This window comes from Primulina tabacum, chromosome 14, assembly GCF_025594145.1.
Source record: "Primulina tabacum isolate GXHZ01 chromosome 14, ASM2559414v2, whole genome shotgun sequence".
NCBI lineage: Eukaryota > Viridiplantae > Streptophyta > Magnoliopsida > Lamiales > Gesneriaceae > Primulina > Primulina tabacum.
The window spans coordinates 33,720,734-33,741,561 of record NC_134563.1 but is presented as its reverse complement, the minus strand read 5'-3'; the positions used below and the strand labels follow the sequence as shown (position 1 = coordinate 33,741,561).

General features: G+C 35.6%; 2 protein-coding genes across 2 annotated transcripts in view; both read left to right on the top strand.

The window, feature by feature from the left end:
• The window catches only part of LOC142525218 (small ribosomal subunit protein eS27y), an 89,069-nt gene that overhangs the window by 57,772 nt on the left and 10,469 nt on the right, over positions 1–20,828 (top strand). The window lies entirely within an intron of this gene.
• Positions 17,395–20,608, top strand: LOC142524616 (serine/threonine-protein kinase AtPK2/AtPK19-like). Its single transcript, XM_075628651.1, has 6 exons — positions 17,395–17,472; positions 18,145–19,076; positions 19,186–19,389; positions 19,587–19,760; positions 19,887–19,991; positions 20,176–20,608. Exons 2-6 carry the CDS (start codon positions 18,408–18,410, stop codon positions 20,467–20,469), a joined length of 1,446 nt encoding a protein of 481 aa, XP_075484766.1. The 5' UTR covers positions 17,395–17,472; positions 18,145–18,407; the 3' UTR covers positions 20,470–20,608.

The following is a 20,828-nucleotide window of genomic DNA, read 5'->3' as shown; positions in this document are numbered from 1 at the left end:
GCTATTCTTTGCAAGTGTACAATTTGTTGTACATCTTTTTCACATTGTTTTGTTCTTGGATCCAGATGTAACAATGATGATACATACCATGTAATTTCCTTTTCGGTATGTTTCTGTTCTCCCCCTAACATTGGGAAGATGTCCTCGTTAAAATGACAATCAGCAAAACGTGTTGTGAACACGTCGCCTGTCTGAGGTTCAAGATATCGAATGATTGATGGACTATCATAATCGATATAAATTCCAACCTTTCTTTGAGGTCCCATTTTCTTTCGTTGCGGTGGTGCAATAGGCACATACACCATACATCCAAAAATTCTCAGATGAGAAATGTCTGGTTCTTTACCAAATGCAAGCTGCAATGGGGAGTATTTATGATATGCACTTGGTCTGATGCGAATTAATGAAGCAGCGTGTAAAATTGCATGTCCCATATAGAAATAGGGAGCTTTGTTTTCATAATCATTGGTCTAGCAATCATTTGCAGACGTTTAATCAATGATTCAGCCAATCCATTCTGTGTATGTACATGAGCAACAGGATGCTCAACAATGATTCCCATAGACATACAATAATCATTGAAAGTTTGGGAAGTAAATTCACCAGCATTATCAAGTCTAATTTTCTTGATTGTATAATCGGGAAATTGATTCCTCAATTTTATTATTTGAGCAAGTAATCTTGCAAATGCAACATTTCGAGATTGATAATAAACATACATGTGACCATCTGCTGGAGGCATCAATCAATACCATAAAGTATCTGAATGGTCCACATGGTGGATGGATTGGTCCACAAATATCACCCTGAATACGTTCAAGAAACATTGGTGATTCAGTTTGGATTTTGACTGGTGATGGTCTTATAATAAGTTTTCCAAGAGAACATGCTTTACATTGAAACTTATTATTCTGAAAGATCTTCTGGTCTTTCAGTGGATGACCATATGTATTTTCTATAATTCTTCGCATCATTGTTGAACCAGGATGTCCCAATCGATCATGTCAATTGGTTAATATCGAAGAATTATCAACTACCATGTTTGATTCAATGGGACTTATATGTGTATAATACAATCCAGTAGGGAGCATTGGTAGTTTTTCAATCACATATTTCTTTCCTGATTTATATGTGATAAGACACATATATTTCTCATTCCCTTCATTCATTGTTTGAGTATCATACCCATGGGAATATATATCATTAAAACTCAACAAATTTCTTTTCGTTGTGGTGAATATAAAGCATCATTGATCAAAAATTTTGTACCATTAGGTAACAAAAATTGTGCTTTACCACATCCTTTAATCAAGTCTACAGGACCTGATATTGTATTCACCGTTGTTTTTGTTGGTTTTAGTTCCAAGAAATATCTTTTATCTCGGAGGATAGTGTGCGTTGTACCACTATCGGGTATGCAAACTTCAGCTTTGCTCATAGCATTTTCATATTTGAACTTCAAAAAAATATGCAATGAAATAAATTACTTGCAATATATATTTAAATATAACATAAATCATAATTATACAATAAAACATTATTCTATGAATACATGAAAAATAGATTATTGTACATTTATATTCTACCATTATATTGTTCATTTTCAGAGAAATCGTTGAGAAAATCTGCAGCATCAATATTGTTCATTTCTATCCCACCAACATATTGATCATTTCCAGAGAAATCATTCATAAAATCACCAGCATCAAAATGAGTTGAATCACTCAAACGGTCACTGCGTTCAGTGAAGTTGGTCTCCTTTTCTTTCCCCTTTAATGATTCTTTATAAAGTTTACAAAGGTGCTCAGGGGCTCGACAAACTTTGGACCAATGTCCTGGAGTACCACATCTGTAACAAGAACTTTCATATCTTTTTGAGTGCTTCTCATTAACACTTGTATTCTCATGATGCCATTTCTGTGGATGGTTTGGGACGTTCTTTTGAGATGAGTTATAAAAATAACTATCTCGATTATTTTCAAAACCACGGCCTTGACCACGACCACGTCCACGTCCACGTCCACGTCCACGACCTCGACCTCGACCAAAACCTTGTCTTTGAATTTGATTTTGGTTTCCAGGTTTAAATTCATTTTACTTACAGCATTTACTTCTGGAAATGCTGTTGATCCAGTGGGTCGGGGCTGATGATTTCTCATTAATAGCTCTTTGTTTTTTTCCGCCACAAGAAGACAGGCGATGAGTTCAGAATATCTCGCGAATCCACGTACTCTATATTGTTGCTGTAGAGTAATATTTGATGCATGAAACGTGGAAAATGTTTTTTCAAGCATCTCAGATTCTGTGACCTCATGTCCACAAAATTTTAATTGCGAGATTATTCTATACATTGTCGAATTGTAATCACTGACTTTTTTAAAGTCTTGGAATCTCAATGTATTCCATTCATCCCGGGCGGTCGGAAGTATAACTTCTCTTATATGTTCGAATCTTTCTTTTAATCTCCTTCCACAAAGCCATGGGATTTTTTTCAGTCAGATATTCACATTTCAATCCATCGTCGAGATGTCGACGCAAAAATATCATGGCTCTTGCCTTTTCTTGTGACGTGCATATGCCATTTTCTTTAATGGTCTCGCTTAGACCCAATGACTCAAGATGCATTTCTACATCTAGAGTCCATGGCATATAATTCTTTCCCGTGATGTCGAGCGCAACAAATTCGAGCTTTGTTAAATTTGACATAGGTGGTACTAAAAAAAATTACGATGCATTTTATTAGTTAATAATTATTGCAATACAAAGTAACTGATAAACAACAAGTACAAGTATTTGTAAAAATAAAGAAAACGCACGAGGAGGATATTCTCCGATAAATACAAGACTCGTGAGTATGACAACCAAAATAATTAAAAATATCCTTGAGAAAGCCATCTTCTTTTTTCTTCGAAAAATTTGATGATGAATAATTTTTAGAGAAGAAGAGAAAGTTGGAGTGATGAAATGTGTTTGTGAGATCATATTTATAGGGCAAAAACTAGCCGTTTTTTACCATTTATGACCGTTGGGGTACAAAAAAAATAAAGGTATGTATTTGTATAATTTTATGGTAATAATATGATATATATATAATATTAGACATGTTTAAATAATTATGTATATCATATCATAATATTATAATGGGTTTCATCATTTATTTTGTTTAAAAACCTTATAGGCTTTTATACTTGTCGTATCCCTTACCGGGAGTGTGGGATGTCGTCTTAACATCCTCCCAGGATTTATAACAAGTTTATGAAAAATTTATTTTTATTATTTCTAATAATAACATTATATTGTATATTAAATAAATACACAATAAATAAATAACAGTAAAATAAATATAATTATTTTTGTTACCATTTTCTTCTGTTTGGAGCTTGGAAAAGTATGTAGGACTTTTAGAACTTCGTGCTGATAACGTGTTGTGAAAAAGTAAAAATTTATGGTAAAAAGTAAAAATCTCAAACTCTCAAAATTTACCAAACTACACACTTTATAATATTTTTCTCTCTACTCAATTGTGATTTTCTTCACAAATGAGAGATCTATTTATAGGAAATCTTTACAAATAATCCAAAAATAAAATACATCATTACCTACATCATCACACACTAATTTTCAATATTTACAACTCTTATTTTCAACATTCAAATATTCAACATTCAAATATTCAATACACACATTTTAAATATTATTTTCCAATATTTAAAACAATTGTCGTTTTATGTTTCAACGAATGCGCGAGGTTTCTTTTATATTAGCACTCAAGCACACACGTTATACGTGTACATTAAAAATCATTTATATATATAAAAATAAAATACTTTTAAATATGGTAAATTACTTAAAAATATGAGTTTAAAAATATAAATATATCTTATCTCCTTAAAAATAGGATTAAAGATTTTTTAAAAATAGCAATCTTAGAAAAACTAAAAAAAAGTCATCAATAAAGTCATATAAGTATAATTACAATTTTAAATGAGGTTTAACGATATGAATTTATTCACACTTTAAACTAGTTACTCTGCACACACGATGCATATGTGTACAATATTTTTTATTATTATCGATGGACTAAAGTGAAATTTGACAAATTATGTGGGGACTAAATTGATATTTGAATGGTTGAAATAAAAAAATAAAAATAAAAGTGTGTGTTGAATTTGTTTAAAAAAACAAAAGTGTAATATTATAAGGGTAAAGTTGGAAGAAAATTTTGGTGTTCTTCCTAGGTGGTTATTATCACGTCCTCACTGTAATAAAATAGACTAGTTACTCTGCACACGGGATGCGTGTGTGTATAATCTTTTTTCATTATCGATGGATTAAAGTGAAATTTGACAAATTATGGAATGACTAAATTGATATTTGAATTATTAAAATTAAAAAATAAAAATAAAAGTGTGTGTTGAAATTTAAAAAAATAAACAAAAAACAAAAGTATAACATTAGTATCATATAAGGGTAAAGTTGGACAAAAAAGTTGGTGTTTTTCCTATAAAAAAAATAATGACTTCTTTATTTGGACAATGTGTGATTCATGATTACTCGAGATCTAAATTGGAGGGCGTTTCGATTTTCTCATATATAATCATACATTCAGTTAGATTTTTATATATATATATATAATACATCAAGGTCAATCAGCAACTTTTTTAAAAAAATCTGTTCAAACGGAATATCTCACATTTTCTCTATTTCAAACACGTCAAACACGGTGTTTTGATAAATTTATTTAAAACTATTTACAAGTTTTTATGTTTTATAAGTTGTTTTAGGAACTTACAAGTTGTGAGGTTTAATTTTAAAAATAAATTGTTTAAGTGTTTGAATGAACTTATTTTAAACAACTTTTTTTACAGCTGAAATCTTGTAATTTATTAAGATGAATATAGGTCCGCAATTATAAGTTTAATCAACCACAAAAGAAAAGATCCATGATCCCAAACAAAATGAGAGGAGGATGAAAAAGCAAAAACAACAACTGAGTGAGCCACCCGGTTAGCCGATCTCCTAACATGAATAAGATGAGGACTCTCGAGAGCCTCCATAAGTAGGCTAATATCCGCAGGAATTGAACCCACATAACTAAGATCCTCTTCTGAGCCTTGTGACTGCTTGCACTGCAGTAAGAGAGTTCGAGGTGATTTGATGAATTTGAATGTTGTGCTGCCTTGCGACTTTCAAGCCAACCTGGATGGCAAGAAGCTCGGCCATTGTAACAGATTGGGCCTCATCAATCAATTCTCCTAAAGCCAAAATCAGTTGTCTCTCATGATCCCGAATCACACCATCAATTGCAGAACTAGGAGATCATTCTTTATAAGCTGCATCAACATCCAACCGAAGTTGGTGAACTAACGGGGCAGACCAAGTACTTGGAGAGCTGATCAAAGGTGACTATGTGCCGCTCATTACTGAATCACGTGCAACACGATAATTCCGGAGCAGATTTTCACACCAATCATCATCCAAATCTCGAGCCTTGCCATTACATTCATGAAGAAAGCGAAGCTTCTCATTCCAAATGGCCCAAGTGCGCATGACAAACAACTCGAAATCAAGTTTACTTAGTTTCTCCTTCATCCCTATAAATATATCAAACACATCCAAGTGGCGAAGCTGCTTAAGAGACTACCAAATCTAGCTTCTTTTCCAACAATATTTCACAACCGGCCAAGAGAATAAGGCATGACTGCAAGTATCTCAGTTAAACTGGCACAAATGACATCTTCCAGTAACTGGAACATAATGTGCAAGAAGGTTTTGTTCCGTAGGGATAATATTATTAAGCGCTCTCCACCAGAATATTCAAGGTTTTGTTCCGTAGGGATAATATTATTAAGCGCTCTCCACCAGAATATTCTCACTTTTGGAGGGATCGATAAAGACGACAGGAATTTTCACCAGCCCTTTTGGAGAGGGGCCGAGCACGATGAGGGCTGATCATAGAGGCCTTGTGCAGCCTTATAACCATCCAGTACCGTATATTAACCTTTCTGGTCATATTTTCAAAATCTCGCATCCTTTTTATTTGTCAGAGTGATGGGAATAAAGGTGATTTTCTGAGCAATAAGTGGAGAGAAAATCTGTTGGATCAAAGGCGCGTTCCATCTACCATGCACCATGAGGGACTTCACTTTAGAGAATGAAGCATTGTCAGGAATCGGTGCTAGGCAGGTTCTAGGACCCGGAAGCCAAATATCTTAAAACGTATTAATAAGAGCCATATTTCCCACCTTCCAACACAAACCTTCAGCAAGTAAAGATCGGCTCAACATCAACGTTCTCCAGATGGAAGAAGGATTGCTGCCCATATCGGCTTCCATAATATCCTGATGGCGAAAATACCGGCCTTTCAAGACTATGGCCACCAAAGAATCAGTAAAGACCGGCTCAACATCAACGTTCTCCAGATGGAAGAAGGATTGCTGCCCATATCGGCTTCCATAATATCCTGATGGCGAAAATACCGGCCTTTCAAGACTATGGCCACCAAAGAATCAGGTTCCGAGATAATGCGCCAAATCTGTTTAGCTAATGGGGCATGATTGAATGTCTCCAGCTATCTGAACCCTAAGCCACCATGCATTTCGGTTTACACAAGGCTTGCCAAGATTTTCAGTGCATTCGCTTTTTCCATGCGTCCACTCCCCACCAAAAATTAGAGCATTCACGCTTTATCTCTTCACACACCGATTTGGGAATACAAAAGCAGGACATGGCATAAGTAGGGATAGACTGGAGCACCGATTTGATCACTGTTTCCTTACCCCCTACCGAAAATATTTTGTTTCCCCATCCTTGTATTCTCTCCACTACTCTCTCCACTAGATATCTGAATTGCAGTTTCTTACTACGCATAGAAACAGCCGGGAGGCCCAAATACATTGCATGGGCGTGAACCATTGGGATAGCTAACACAGACTTGATATTCTCAGCCAGCTGCTCATTTGTATTCGGGCTGAAGGAGAGGGAAGATTTTTCGCAGTTAATAAGCTGCCCTGAAGCCTTCACATATGATAACAGACAGTTGTGCACCGCCAAACAGTTCGCCATTGTAGCTCTGAAGAACAAAAGACTGTCATCAGCAAAGAACAGATGAGTAATAAATGGGCAGGAAGAAGCTAGCTGAACCCCAGAAATCAGATGTTGTTGTTCAAGTCAGAGGAGAGCAGATGATAATCCATGAGCGCATAAGACGAATATGTAGGGAGAAAGAGGGACTCTCTGTCTCAGTCCTCTACTCGGAACGACGTTCCCAACCTGTAAGGCCCGAGATTTTATTACTGTAATCTGAGATTAATCTGAAATGATTTATTTATTAATTGAGATGATTATAGATGAAACGGATCAGACCGGGAGAGCCGAAAGAAGATTTGACATGAGGTGCAAGAAGATTCCCCGCGCACATGCGCGACATGTATGGGCGCACATGCGCGAGGAAGACAGAACCATGCGCGCACATGCGCGGCTTGAATGCGCGCACATGCGCGGAACGTCCAGAACCTTGGGCGCATATGCGCGGCTGGAGGCGCGCATATGCGCGAGTGAAGGGATGTGCGAGACAGAACATCTCGCGCATATGCGCGAGAAGATAAATGCGGAAGGTGCCGGGCAGAACCTCCGGCGCATATGCGCGGCTTTGTGCGCGCATATGCGCGCGGCATGCAGATTTCAAAAATGCCACTTGGTCTCCATCGTGCACTTGATATATATATATATATATATATATATATATATATATATCAACACAGGCTACAACTGGACGTAAGTTTTGTTACGTTTAGACATGATTTGAATTTATGATATTGTCAGAATTGAATATGAATCAGATAAGGTGTTTCTGCTATAGTAGGCATTGTATAACTGAAGTCAGATTAAAGAATAGACTGTTTATGAAATTGTTATGATTTTCGTAGTGGATTTGATTGAAATTTGATATCAGAGTTGTGTTGTTACTGATTTTGAGTATACCGATATTGAGATTATGAATTGTACTGATACTGATTATGAATTCTGATATTATATCCGTGATGTTGAGATTGACGGGGATATAGAGATCGTATTGTTATGCCGTCAAAACATCAGTTGAATTAGCTCGATCAGATTCAGTATTGATGAGATTGTATTATTATATCATTGACATTGATCAGATTATGTATTGGTTTGAGTATTGATCAGTACAAATTCTGAATTGAGCTATGTACTGATATGGTATCTATGCTATTGTCATTATCAGATTTGGATATAGACAGATTGGGATACGAGACTTCGTCTTCGTCAGACAAGGAAGATAAAGGTATAATTCATGTTTTGTTTTGGGAAGACACAACTCAAATGAGATTCAATTTGAGTTTCCCAACAAAATCACATACTAAATTGTTATTTAGATTTTGTTATGATTATGCTTTGTTTATAGATTTATATTCAAGCATTTAAGATAGAAGAGTCATTGGCAGATTTGCCAAATTTCTAGATGTTCGGTGGTATCGACACATAGGAGCAGATTTCCTCCGATTGTAGATATTCGATACAGACATGACCGAAGTCTAGGAATAAGACGTACCGTCACCCCGATTGGGAGGGTAGGTGACAGACAGTGACGTCTTATTCACCCCGGGATCCCTAGAGTTAGAGTTGAGTCGAGTCAAGATATGAATTGAATTGAGTTGCATGCTTATTTTATTTTGGTTTCAGAGATTATGGAACCCATTGTTACTGCATGCTTATTTTGATTTGGTTTCATAGACTATGAAACCTATCGTTATTGATTTTATGCATGATAATATGTTTTATGATTTATATTGTGTATATGCATGTCTACCATGTTTTATACTGGGATTTATTCTCACCGGAGTATCCGGCTGTTGTCTTGTTTTGTATGTGTGCATGACAACATGTGGGACAGGATCGGGGTCAAGAAGATGATGAGAGAAGACGAGTTTAGAGTGGTGATTCCGGACTTATTGTAGACTTGGTTTAACACTTGAAATTTAGTAGTTGAACCTTAGACTAGTTTGAATAATTGTTGTACATTATTGTACTTATATACTGAGATGTATATTAGTTACATTCCATTACGCTCCGCACTTGTGTTTTAAAAGAAAAATTTTTAGACCCTATTTAGTTTAATTGATAATTAAATCCCAAAGATGATTAAGAAGATGATTAGCGTCCGGGTCCCCACAACAGGTGGTATCAGAGCGATAGATCCTTTAGATTAAGATAGAAGAGAATGAGCGGGGTAGATAGATTGAGTTTTCTTTTCTTGCATGCGATTGCTAGCATGAGATTATGTTTTACTGCTTTGAAATACATGTTTACCTGATTATCTGATTTGAATTGGTAATATATATTATTGAGTATGAATCAGATCTGATTCATGATCAGCAGTAAGATGATCAGAGAAAGACTGGGACAGGTTTGTTGTATTTGGTTACTAATGTTTTAATAATCAGATATACCTCCTCGAAGAATTCCAGAAAGGGGTAGTACTTCGACTGAACAGATAGATATATCAGAGACTCATATGGAAATACAGTGGAAGAGGTTTCAGTATTTCAACCGCCGATTCTGCAGGGTACTGAGACGCCGGTAGATTGTGAGAATTGGCTTGAAGACATAGAAATGCTATTTGAATTTCTTGGTTTCACAAATGATTGTAGGGTTAAACTGATTGGAAACCAGTTACAGGAGATTGCAAGGAGATGGTGGCTAGTAACTAAAGAGGCTCTGGAACAGCGTAGTTCAGTGATTACGTGGAAAATTTTTAAGGTTGAATTCTACCAAAGATTTTTTCCCGTATCATATAGACAGGATAAAGGTGCAGAGTTTTCAGATCTGAGACAGGGTCACTTGAGTATTGATGAGTATTTGGCTCAGTTCTTTACCTTACTATGCTTTGTCCCTCATGTGGCTAGAAATGATGAAGCTATATCTAGTCAGTTCATTCAGGGATTGAATCCGGAGATACGTACATTGGTAAATGTGAAACGACCGATTACTTTTGCTGATACCTTGCACAGAGCCAAAAGAGCAGAAACAGTTCTGATAGGACAAAAGGGAGCTTCGTACGTTCTTCCAGCATCAAATTCACAACAACTGCCTTCCAGAATCGAGATTGGCAGTAGCAGTGGTGAAAAGAAAGAACAGCTGAAAATTCGGAAGAAACAGTTTAAGAAGCTGGGAAGTGAACCGAGTGGTTCATCTAAATCCAGTGTTTCCAGCCCGAGTTATACTAGAGTATATTGCAGGAACTGCGGAGGGAGACATCCCACTGAGCAATGCCGGGGAGTGACTGGCAGATGCAATATCTGTAGACAGCCGGGACACTTTACTAGAGTTTGTCCACAGAGAGGTTCCCGAAGATTTCAGGGAGTAGAATCATCTGGTGGTAGTGACCGAAGAACAGACCCAGGACGCACTTGATGATATAGTGGCAGGTATTGTTACTCTATGATTATGTTGCATATGTATTGATATATACTAATGCATTCGTTATGAGTATTTTTGAATGAATTGCATTGAGATATGATGTACCTGTTGGGTCTGTATGTACTGTAGTATTAATTTCCTTACTTTTGGAGAGGAAATGTTGATATTAGAGATTTCTGTGAAATATTGTATACTACAGTAAGATGAGAATGAGATTGAATTAGATTGTGATGTACTTGTGTTTTCTGATTTGACCGCATTATTGATATTAATATGCTGAACAAGTACAGAACTATTGTAGATTCTTTTCAGGAGAGTATAAGGTTCAGACCAGATATGGCTGCTGAGTAGAAATTCCACGGTAAGGATTCTAGATCTAGAATTCCTTTGATATCTGTATTGTCTATGACTCGATTGATACAGAAATGAGCAGATGGTATCCTTATGTATTCAGTAGATATACTGAAATCGAGCCTAGCATTGGCAGATTTGCCAGTGATGTACGAGTTGGCTGATGTTTGCCAGATAAGATTCCAGATTTGTTTTGTATTAGAAAGATAAATTTCAGAATTGAATCGATACCAGGTATTGTTTGTTGTTTTAGAATTCAGTACAGAATGATATTGAATGTACAGAATAAAACTGAATGAATTGAAAGAATTGAAAGATCAGTAGAAGAGTACCGACCAGGAGTTACATATGATTTAGTGTTTCTCTGTGGCATGTTTCAGTATGTTCAGAGATATTCTGATGATTTCATGCTCGTTATATCTATGATATTTTGATATATTTGCAGCATTTGATTGATTGAATCGAATATCTGAAGATTGTATTGAATACTCTGATAACTGTGATTATTGTATACAGAAATTATTTAGATAAGAATCTTGCTTGAAACAGATTATATTCAGAATAAGCGATATTTTAAGTTAATATACCGATTGATTTTTACACAGTTGAGATTGTGATCAGTGACTGAGAACGATACCGATATCAGAAAGATCAGAAATTTCAGAAATGTCAGAAATTTATTTTGGTCTGAGTTGGCAGATTACCTTATACGATTGTTGTTTTGTATCTGCTTGAGTATTGTTATTGTTCTAAAAACAATATTTGAGACAGCTTATTGTTTGATGACATATTATATTTGCAGATGATATATAGCAGTTGGTCAGAACGACATGAAGACGTGATTGATTAGTCAGAATTGACAATATTGCCAGAAATTGTCGTTTTATGAGTTTACTAAACTCACTAGATCAGTATAGATTAGTGATATTGTGAATCTGATTTGATAGTACTGTTATTCTGAGTCAGTGTTTGATACAGATTATTCAAACCGAATCAGAGCTGAATTCGAGAATTTCGGCAGTTCAGAGATTTAACCAGAATGTTCAGAACTTAATTTCGATCATCAGAGCAGAGCATCGATCAGAGTGACAGATATGTGATTTTTACTGTATGAGAATGATTATCGTATGATGTCAAATATGTCAGATTCGCACGACAGAATTTGATATCGATAGTCAAAACCGAATACCAGGTAGGTATTTTTTTTAATTTATATTATTAACTGATTTGTTTGTACCAAATAGTTCGAATCTGAAATGACAGATAGTGTCAGAAACACACAATAGTGGATTCAGTTTTCATTTTGGTAACTGAGAATGGATAATATTCGGACAGATAGTTTTGATATAGACAGATTAAATCAGTTATGATAGAAATTGTACTAAAATGTTGGCAAAAATTGTACTGAAATGTTTGAATTGTCAATAAATGAAGACAGAAAGATAGAAATCAGAAGATTTATTACAGAATTTGTATAATTCTGACTAGACATGGGGAGTATATTTCGATGAATTTCGTAATGAGACCACTGCAATACTCTCCAGATTGTGATATAATATGATTGTGGTTGACAGATTGTTCAATCTATATCTATTAGTTGGTACACGATGACGTACAAACATGACCAGATGACAAAGATCGATGTCAGAGAAATGATCAGATTAACCAGAATGTTGAAATAGATTATATCAGATTGTGAATTTTGATTAATTTTGTACTTGTGGCAGAATATACCATAAGCTTTCTTATATATTATCCACCGACTAACACATAGCCAGAGTGTACTATCCAGATATTAGAAGATATCCAGGGAGCTGCAGTGCTGGATGCTGGCACTAGTTGATATGACATAGTGTCGCTGTGTGAATCATTGTACGATAATAGTTATCAGATTACCAGATGTATAATGAGATAGTTACAGACGACACATTGTACAGTAAGTACAGCAGATTTCTTTGATATAAGAATAATATCTCGGAGATACCTGAGATATGAGCTGATACGGTCAGAGATATGACAAAGAAAATGTAGCTAATTCAGAAGAGAATGAAGATAGCTCAGACCAAACAGACTTAATATACCAACGACGGATGGTGACGATTGGTATTTGGGGCCGAAGATTTAATATATCCTTGAATAGGATAAACATATTTGGTAACAGATGATGGTATTGATTTATTATGAACTATTGATTGGTATATACGGATGTTGTATAACCAATATTGCGAGATTGATTTTGTCAAAATATTTCGAGTGGTACTATGATATTATACTGCTTGAATTATTATTCCAGTTTGGAATCAGAGTGAAATTAAGATTATTCTATTGTTGGAAACACAGTAAGATTGTCAGCAGGTCAACGAGACTATCTGAAAGACAAAATCTGATATGAGATTAAGATTTCAGAATGGATTCATTGAGATGAGTTTCTGATCTAAACTCTGTATACATTCCTTCTGATATGTCTGAATTGATTACTTGCGAGTTCGAGGACGAACTCAGATCTAAGAGGGGGAGAAATGTAAAGCCCGAGATTTTATTACTGTAATCTGAGATTAATCTGAAATGATTTATTTATTAATTGAGATGATTATAGATGAAACGGATCAGACCGGGAGAGCCGAAAGAATATTTGACATGAGGTGCAAGAAGAGTCCCCGCACACATGCGCGACATGTATGGGCGCACATGCGCGAGGAAGACAGAACCATGCGCGCACATGCGTGGCTTGAATGCGCGCACATGCGCGGAACGTCCAAAACCTTGGGCGCATATGCGCGGCTGGAGGCGCGCATATGCGCGAGTGAAGGGATGTGCGAGACAGAACATCTCGCGCATATGCGCGAGATATGTCGCGCATATGCGCGAGAAGATAAATGCGGAAGGTGCCGGGCAGAACCTCCGGCGCATATGCGCGGCTTTGTGCGCGCATATGCGCGCGGCATGCAGATTTCCAAAATGCCACTTGGTCTCCACCGTGCACTTGAGAATTCAGAGGAAGGAAACGAAGAAAGGCTCAGAATTCTTTCGAAGAATACAAGTGAGATTTACGCAAAATCCGTCCATCTGTTTTTGAATCCGATTACAGTACTGAGTTCCTATCAACACTGGCTACAACTGGGCGTAAGTTTTGTTACGTTTAGACATGATTTGAATTTATGATATTGTCAGAATTGAATATGAATCAGATATGGTGTTTCTGCTACATTAGGCATTGTATAACTGAAGTCAGATTAAAGAATAGACTGTTTATGAAATTGTTATGATTTTCGGAGTGGATTTGATTGAGATTTGATATCAGAGTTGTGTTGTTACTGATTTTGAGTATACCGATATTGAGATTATGAATTGTACTGATACTGATTATGAATTCTGATATTATATCCGTGATGTTGAGATTGACGGGGATATCGAGATCGTATTGTTATGCCGTCAAAACATCAGTTGAATTAGCTCGATCAGATTCAGTATTGATGAGATTGTATTATTATATCATTGACATTGATCAGATTATGTATTGGTTTGAGTATTGATCAGTACAAATTCTGAACTGAGCTATGTACTGATATGGTATCTATGCTATTGTCATTATCAGATTTGGATATGGACAGATTGGGATACGAGACTTCGTCTTCGTCAGACAAGGAAGATAAAGGTATAATTCATGTTTTGTTTTGGGAAGAGACAACTCAAATGAGATTCAATTTGAGTTTCCCAACAAAATCACATACTAAATTGTTATTTAGATTTTGTTATGATTATGCTTTGTTTATATATTTATATTCAAGCATTTAAGATAGAAGAGTCATTGACAGATTTGTCAAATTTCTAGATGTTCGGTGGTATCGACGCATAGGAGCAGATTTCCTTCGATTGTAGACATTCGATACAGACAGGACCGAAGTCTAGGAATAAGACGTACCGTCACCCCGATTGGGAGGGTAGGTGACAGACAGTGACGTCTTATTCACCCCGGGATCCCTAGAGTTAGAGTGAGTCGAGTCAAGATATGAATTAAATTGAGTTGCATGCTTATTTTATTTTGGTTTCAGATATTATGGAACCCATTGTTACTGCATGCTTATTTTGATTTGGTTTCATAGACTATGAAACCTATCGTTATTGATTTTATGCATGATAATATGCTTTATGATTTATATTGTGTATATGCATGTCTACCATGTTTTATACTGAGATTTATTCTCACCGGAGTATCCGGCTGTTGTCTTGTTTTGTATGTGTGCATGACAACAGGTGGGACAGGATCGGGGTCAAGAAGATGATGAGAGAAGACGAGTTTAGAGTGGTGATTCCGGACTTATTGTAGACTTGGTTTAACACTTGAAATTTAGTAGTTGAACCTTAGACTAGTTTGAATAATTGTTGTACATTATTGTACTTATATACTGAGATGTATATTAGTTACATTCCATTACGCTCCGCATTTGTGTTTTAAAAGAAAAATTTTTAGACCCTGTTTAGTTTAATTGATAATTAAATCCCAAAGATGATTAATAAGATGATTAGCGTCCGGGTCCCCACACAACCAAATCACCATTCAGAGAGAAAGAGTACTTAACTGTTCTGACACATCGCATAACCTTCTCCACCCAACAGCGTGAGAAGTCCAGTTTGATCATAATGCCTTCAAGGAAAGACCACTCAACTTTATCATAAGCCTTACTCATATCAAGTTTTAAAGCAGCGTAGCCTTTTTGTCCCTGTTTTCTGCTTCTAATCCAGTGCAGCGTTTCAAAACTCAATATAATATTGTCATAGATCAGTTTGCCTGGGATAAAAGCATTCTGAAACTCATTCACAGTATGTTTGCATATGAGACGCAATCTATTCGCGAGAGCGCGAGCAATAATTTTATAGCAAACGTTGCACAAACTAATAGGCCGATAGTCCTTCATAGTCATTGGATTCGCTACCTTAGGTATCAGAGTAACAGAAGTGGCATTCCAATCCTCAAGAAGGGCTCATTCATTCAAAATATTCAAACACTCCATCGTGACCTCCTCCCCAATCACTTCCCAGAACTTCTGAAAAAAGAACACCGACATACCATCCGACCCTGGCGCTTTATCTGGATGCATATTAAACAGAGCCTTCCTAACTTCATTTCCTGTAAAAGGGGCACAAAGAACATAATTTAACCGATCATCAACCATAGGGAAAACTTGATTCAAAATCTGTTCTCTGTCTTCCTCCGAAGGGTTACTAGAGGAGAACAAGTCGGAGAAAGAGTAGAGGAAGAAAAAGTGATTTAAGAAAGAGTAGATATGAGACGAGTTCATGAATCTTTATTCATAATACGTGTCAAATATGCCCATATTTATAATAAAAATCAATATTTTTGACATAAAAAATAGTAATTTTTTATGAGTGACTTAGATAAAAGATTTGTATCATAAAATTGATCTACGAGACCGTCTCTCGAGATTTTTTATATTTAAGAAAATATATAAAGATATTTTAGATAAATATATATTAAAATAAGATATTTTTGTAAAAAAGAGAGGTATCCGAACTTTTTTCAAAACAATTTATAAACTGTCAAACTTATTTTGACATCTTATAAGTTGTTTACATCTTTGGTTTTCCAAATAAAATATTAGAACTTATAAGTTCTATAAGTTGTTTTTTAGAGTATGTTGAGTAGAACTTATAAGATCTTAAAAACAACTTATATTATGTTGTTTTTTAGAGCTTATAAAATCAAGTTGTTTTTTAAATTTTATAAACTCTCGTAATTTATTTGAATAAAAAAATTGTAAATAACTTATAATATGTCAAACAATTTAAAAGATGTGACACTTTACTTTTTTCCAAAATATCTTATTTTAATATTTCAATTATCCAAAATATCCTTCTATATTTTTTCAAATTTCTACTATCATCACTTATTTTCTCTTTATCACTTTATCTTTTATTAAATTTAAAATAAAGTTATGTTCTATATTTTTTATTAGGATATAAGAAACAAAAGTATTAAAATTTTATCGATTAAATTATTTCTTAGAATTTTTTAATCAGCATTTCATTTGTACACATTAAAAATAATATTAATTTTTTTTTTCAAAGAACGTCAATTTTTCTAAATATAAATATAAAATTGATTTATTTTTTAAATATTAAAATTATAAAAATATTTTCATATATATATATATATATAATTACTTACTTTAATTTATAGTATTATACATTTTTGATAATTTTGTCAACAAAAAGATTTTATAATATCAAACACATTAATATCTTGTTTAAAATAAGTTTATCCAAATCTTTTACAACTTATTTTTAATATAAAACCTCACAATTCATAAATTCGAGTTTATAATCTGTTTTACCAAACATTATCTATTTATACGTAAATTAATTTATTTATACCAATATTACATAATAAAAACAAGTGGCTAATCCATACGAAATCAACAACGTGCGGTATCTGTTTCCTACTCCGAAAAGAACACAAAATTCCCAAGAAATTCAATCTCGGCGGGCCGTGAGAACCAATCAAACGAGGACACGTGTGCGTGGTGTTACAGATGTAACCTGCTATACCACGGGATTATTCGGTTATTTAACTGGAAGCGGCTACGCGACACAATTTTCTTTTCACTTCTCGCCCCCACCTGCAATATTTTTGCGCTGCCTTCGCGTATTTTCCTCAAGGTAAAATCTAATCACTTTCATGTAATATCCTTTCGATCGTGTGTATAGTATTTAATTCGAGTTCTTTGTTAAGATTTTTTGTGGGTTCGAGCTATTTGGTTGTAAGGTGTCTGTTTGTAGATTTGTTTTGGTTTTGTTTCTGATCGGTCATATGTTTTACGTTTTCGTGTGTTCTTGACGTTTGTTTTTTGTGGGATTTTGGGTTCTTTGTGATCTTACTTGGTATTAATCGATCCATCGAACAATTTTTGTCCTCTTGGGTTTTGCCTATTTGTTTTCTTGATGGGTTTGTTATGTTTGCCGGTCATTGACTGAAGTCTGTTTTCGGAATGAACCTTGGATCCTCGTTTCTGTACGATGTTTATGGTTTATTTGACGAATTTATTGTTTATTGTGTTTTTTTCCTCGACTGTTCCGTTTCCGAATTGTTCGAAAGATGCCAGATCTAGGAAAATAATTCAGGGGCTATCTCCTCTTTTTGGGGCAAAGCCAACGTTTTAAAAATAATTATTAATACAACTTAAACAAAAATTAATATTTATGTCGTGATTACATAAAAAATTCAGTTTTACAACTCCAGCGCACCTTCTGTCTTGAAAATTCATACTTGGTGCTGAGTTTGTATTTTTTGTTTGTGCTGAAGTTAACTAATTACTTCGTACTGAATTACAGCCCAAGTTACCTGATCTTCATGAATTCAAGAACCTCTTCTGGATCCACCGTTTCCTGTCAACTGGGAAACGAGAGCAAGTTCAATTTCTGGATTTCAGCCAGCCTCTTCCCTAGATTTTTCGGAGCGCCAGTTTCATTTGTGAACTATTTATTGTTCAAGGCTATTGTCAGGGGTGGTCCATCACTGCTTCTAGATTAAACTCTGCGTGGAAGCCTTGATTTGACGTCAATTAGACCTTGTTCTTTCATATAATTTGGACATCATGGTTGCCTCACAACAATCAATGGTGGCTGGAACCAAATTTTTGATGCCATTACAGAATCACCTGCTTCAGACTACGGAAGCCCTCGATGCCCTTTCGCTGGATGACCTGGATTTTTCCGATGTTTTTGGCCCTGCTCCTACTCTAACAACTCTAGCTCAAATATCTGAAGATTCAGAAGATTTTGGTGTCCTGTCAAAAGTGACTCAATCCCTTCAGAATGAACCAGAAGTGATCTACCGCAGATCCCACTCCTTTGTCGGACCAACTACTCGTGTAAGCCAATCAATGAAGATCGGAAATTTTACATTGCACGAGAAAGAAGACTCGCTGGCACACAAAGATGAAATTGACGAAAATGCTCTGGAGGAAGTTTTCGAATCTTGTCCTGAAAATAATGTTTTGGAGGAGTCAATGTTTCAGGTTGACGGAGATTCAGTGAAGACTATCGGGTTTGAGGACTTTGAAATTTTGAAAGTTGTTGGCCAAGGTGCATTTGGTAAAGTCTACCAGGTTAGAAAGACCGGTTCATCAGAAATACTTGCAATGAAGGTGATGCGGAAAGATAAGATTGTCGAGAAAAATCATGAAGAGTATATGAAAGCAGAGAGGGATATAATGACAAAGATCGAACATCCTTTCATCATCCAACTCAGATACTCTTTTCAGGTATTCATCATTGAGTGCTGTGTTTTGATCAATTTACTTGAATGAAGTGTAATTGGAGTTTACTTTATGGAACTTGGTTTTAATTTGGACAACTTTTTCTGTGGGGCAGACTAAATATAGATTGTACCTCATTCTTGATTTCGTGAATGGAGGCCACCTTTTCTTTCAACTCCATCATCATGGCCTATTCAGGGAGGATTTGGCCCGCATATATACTGCTGAGATGGTTTCTGCCGTTGCTCACCTCCATTCGAACGGCATAATGCATAGGGATCTAAAACCCGAGAATATTCTCCTGGATTCAGAGGGCCATGTACGGATTTCTACCTCTCTATTCTTCGAATTGTATTATAGTTGTGCACTGTTTTTGTATGTATAAATGATCAAGTAAATGTCCTCCCATGATTCGCCAGATTCCCTTTTTCTGCACAGGGTTAACTAGAACTAAAAAGATGTTTTTAACACAATCTCAAGCCTTCACTTATTATATTTTGTTCTATTTAAATACAGGCAATGCTTACTGATTTTGGTCTGGCAAAACAATTTGACGATAAAACTAGATCGAACTCAATGTGTGGAACACTGGAGTACATGGCACCTGAAATTGTTATTGGTAAAGGCCACGATAAAGCGGCAGACTGGTGGAGTTTGGGAATAATCTTATATGAAATGTTGACTGGGAAGGTTAGTTGGAGTCTTCAAGCACATATACGAATTTTTAACCCTTCTACTTTATGGAAAAATGAAATTTAAAACTTTAGGATTTTTTTGCTTTTTCTTGAGTTTAATTTCTTGATCATATATTTGCAGCCGCCATTTTGTGGGAATAGACAAAAGATTCAGCAGAAGATACTCAAAGACAAAATCAAGCTACCATCATTTTTGTCTAGTGATGCTCATTCTCTGTTAAAAGGGGTAATGCTATTTTCGTGCACTTATAGTTTGCTCATAATCTATGCCCTTAGATCTATATCCTCTTCAAAAACATTGGAAACATAAGTTTCATTCTTGATTAATTTTTCGTTCTTTGGAACTTCATTTTCATTTAATGATCAAGATATCATAGAATTGATAGCTGTCTGCTTGATTTAAACTTCAGCTGCTACAAAAAGACGCAAGCAAACGTCTTGGAAGTGGACAGAAAGGCGGTGATGAGATAAAAGGACACAAGTGGTTTGCATCGATCAACTGGAAGAAACTCGAAGCTCGTGAAATTCAACCGGGATTCCTTCCTCAAGTTGCAGGAAAGCACTGCATTGCCAACTTTGATGAACGGTGGACCAAAATGCCACTCCTGGACTCCCCAGCTGCTAGTCCAAAATCTGAGGAGAATCCCTTTAAAGGTTTCAGCTATGAGAAGCCTGCTGCCCCCTTTCTGCGCATGAATCGATAGAACCAATAGTGTTTTAAGATTATTTCCGTAATTTGCTGTATCGTGGGGTTTATGGTTTTATGTTTTCCGCTGGTTTATTGGTTATACTCGGACTATGTTGGATTATTGATTAGTCTGATTATGGTTTGATTAAGCTTTACTATTACATGCTAATTTTGTATAATGTGTCCTGGGTATACATTTAAGTAGTATCATAGTATGCAAATATTTTTGAGACAGAGACTTAATGTTTGGGTTTTAGCATAGGGCAGCAGTCGTGGCAGTGTTGGACATAGTCGTCATGAGAATGAGACTATTCACAAAAGAGCATCATCGTCGTGAGCATAGGGAGAGGTACCGTCAGGACCGCATCAATATCA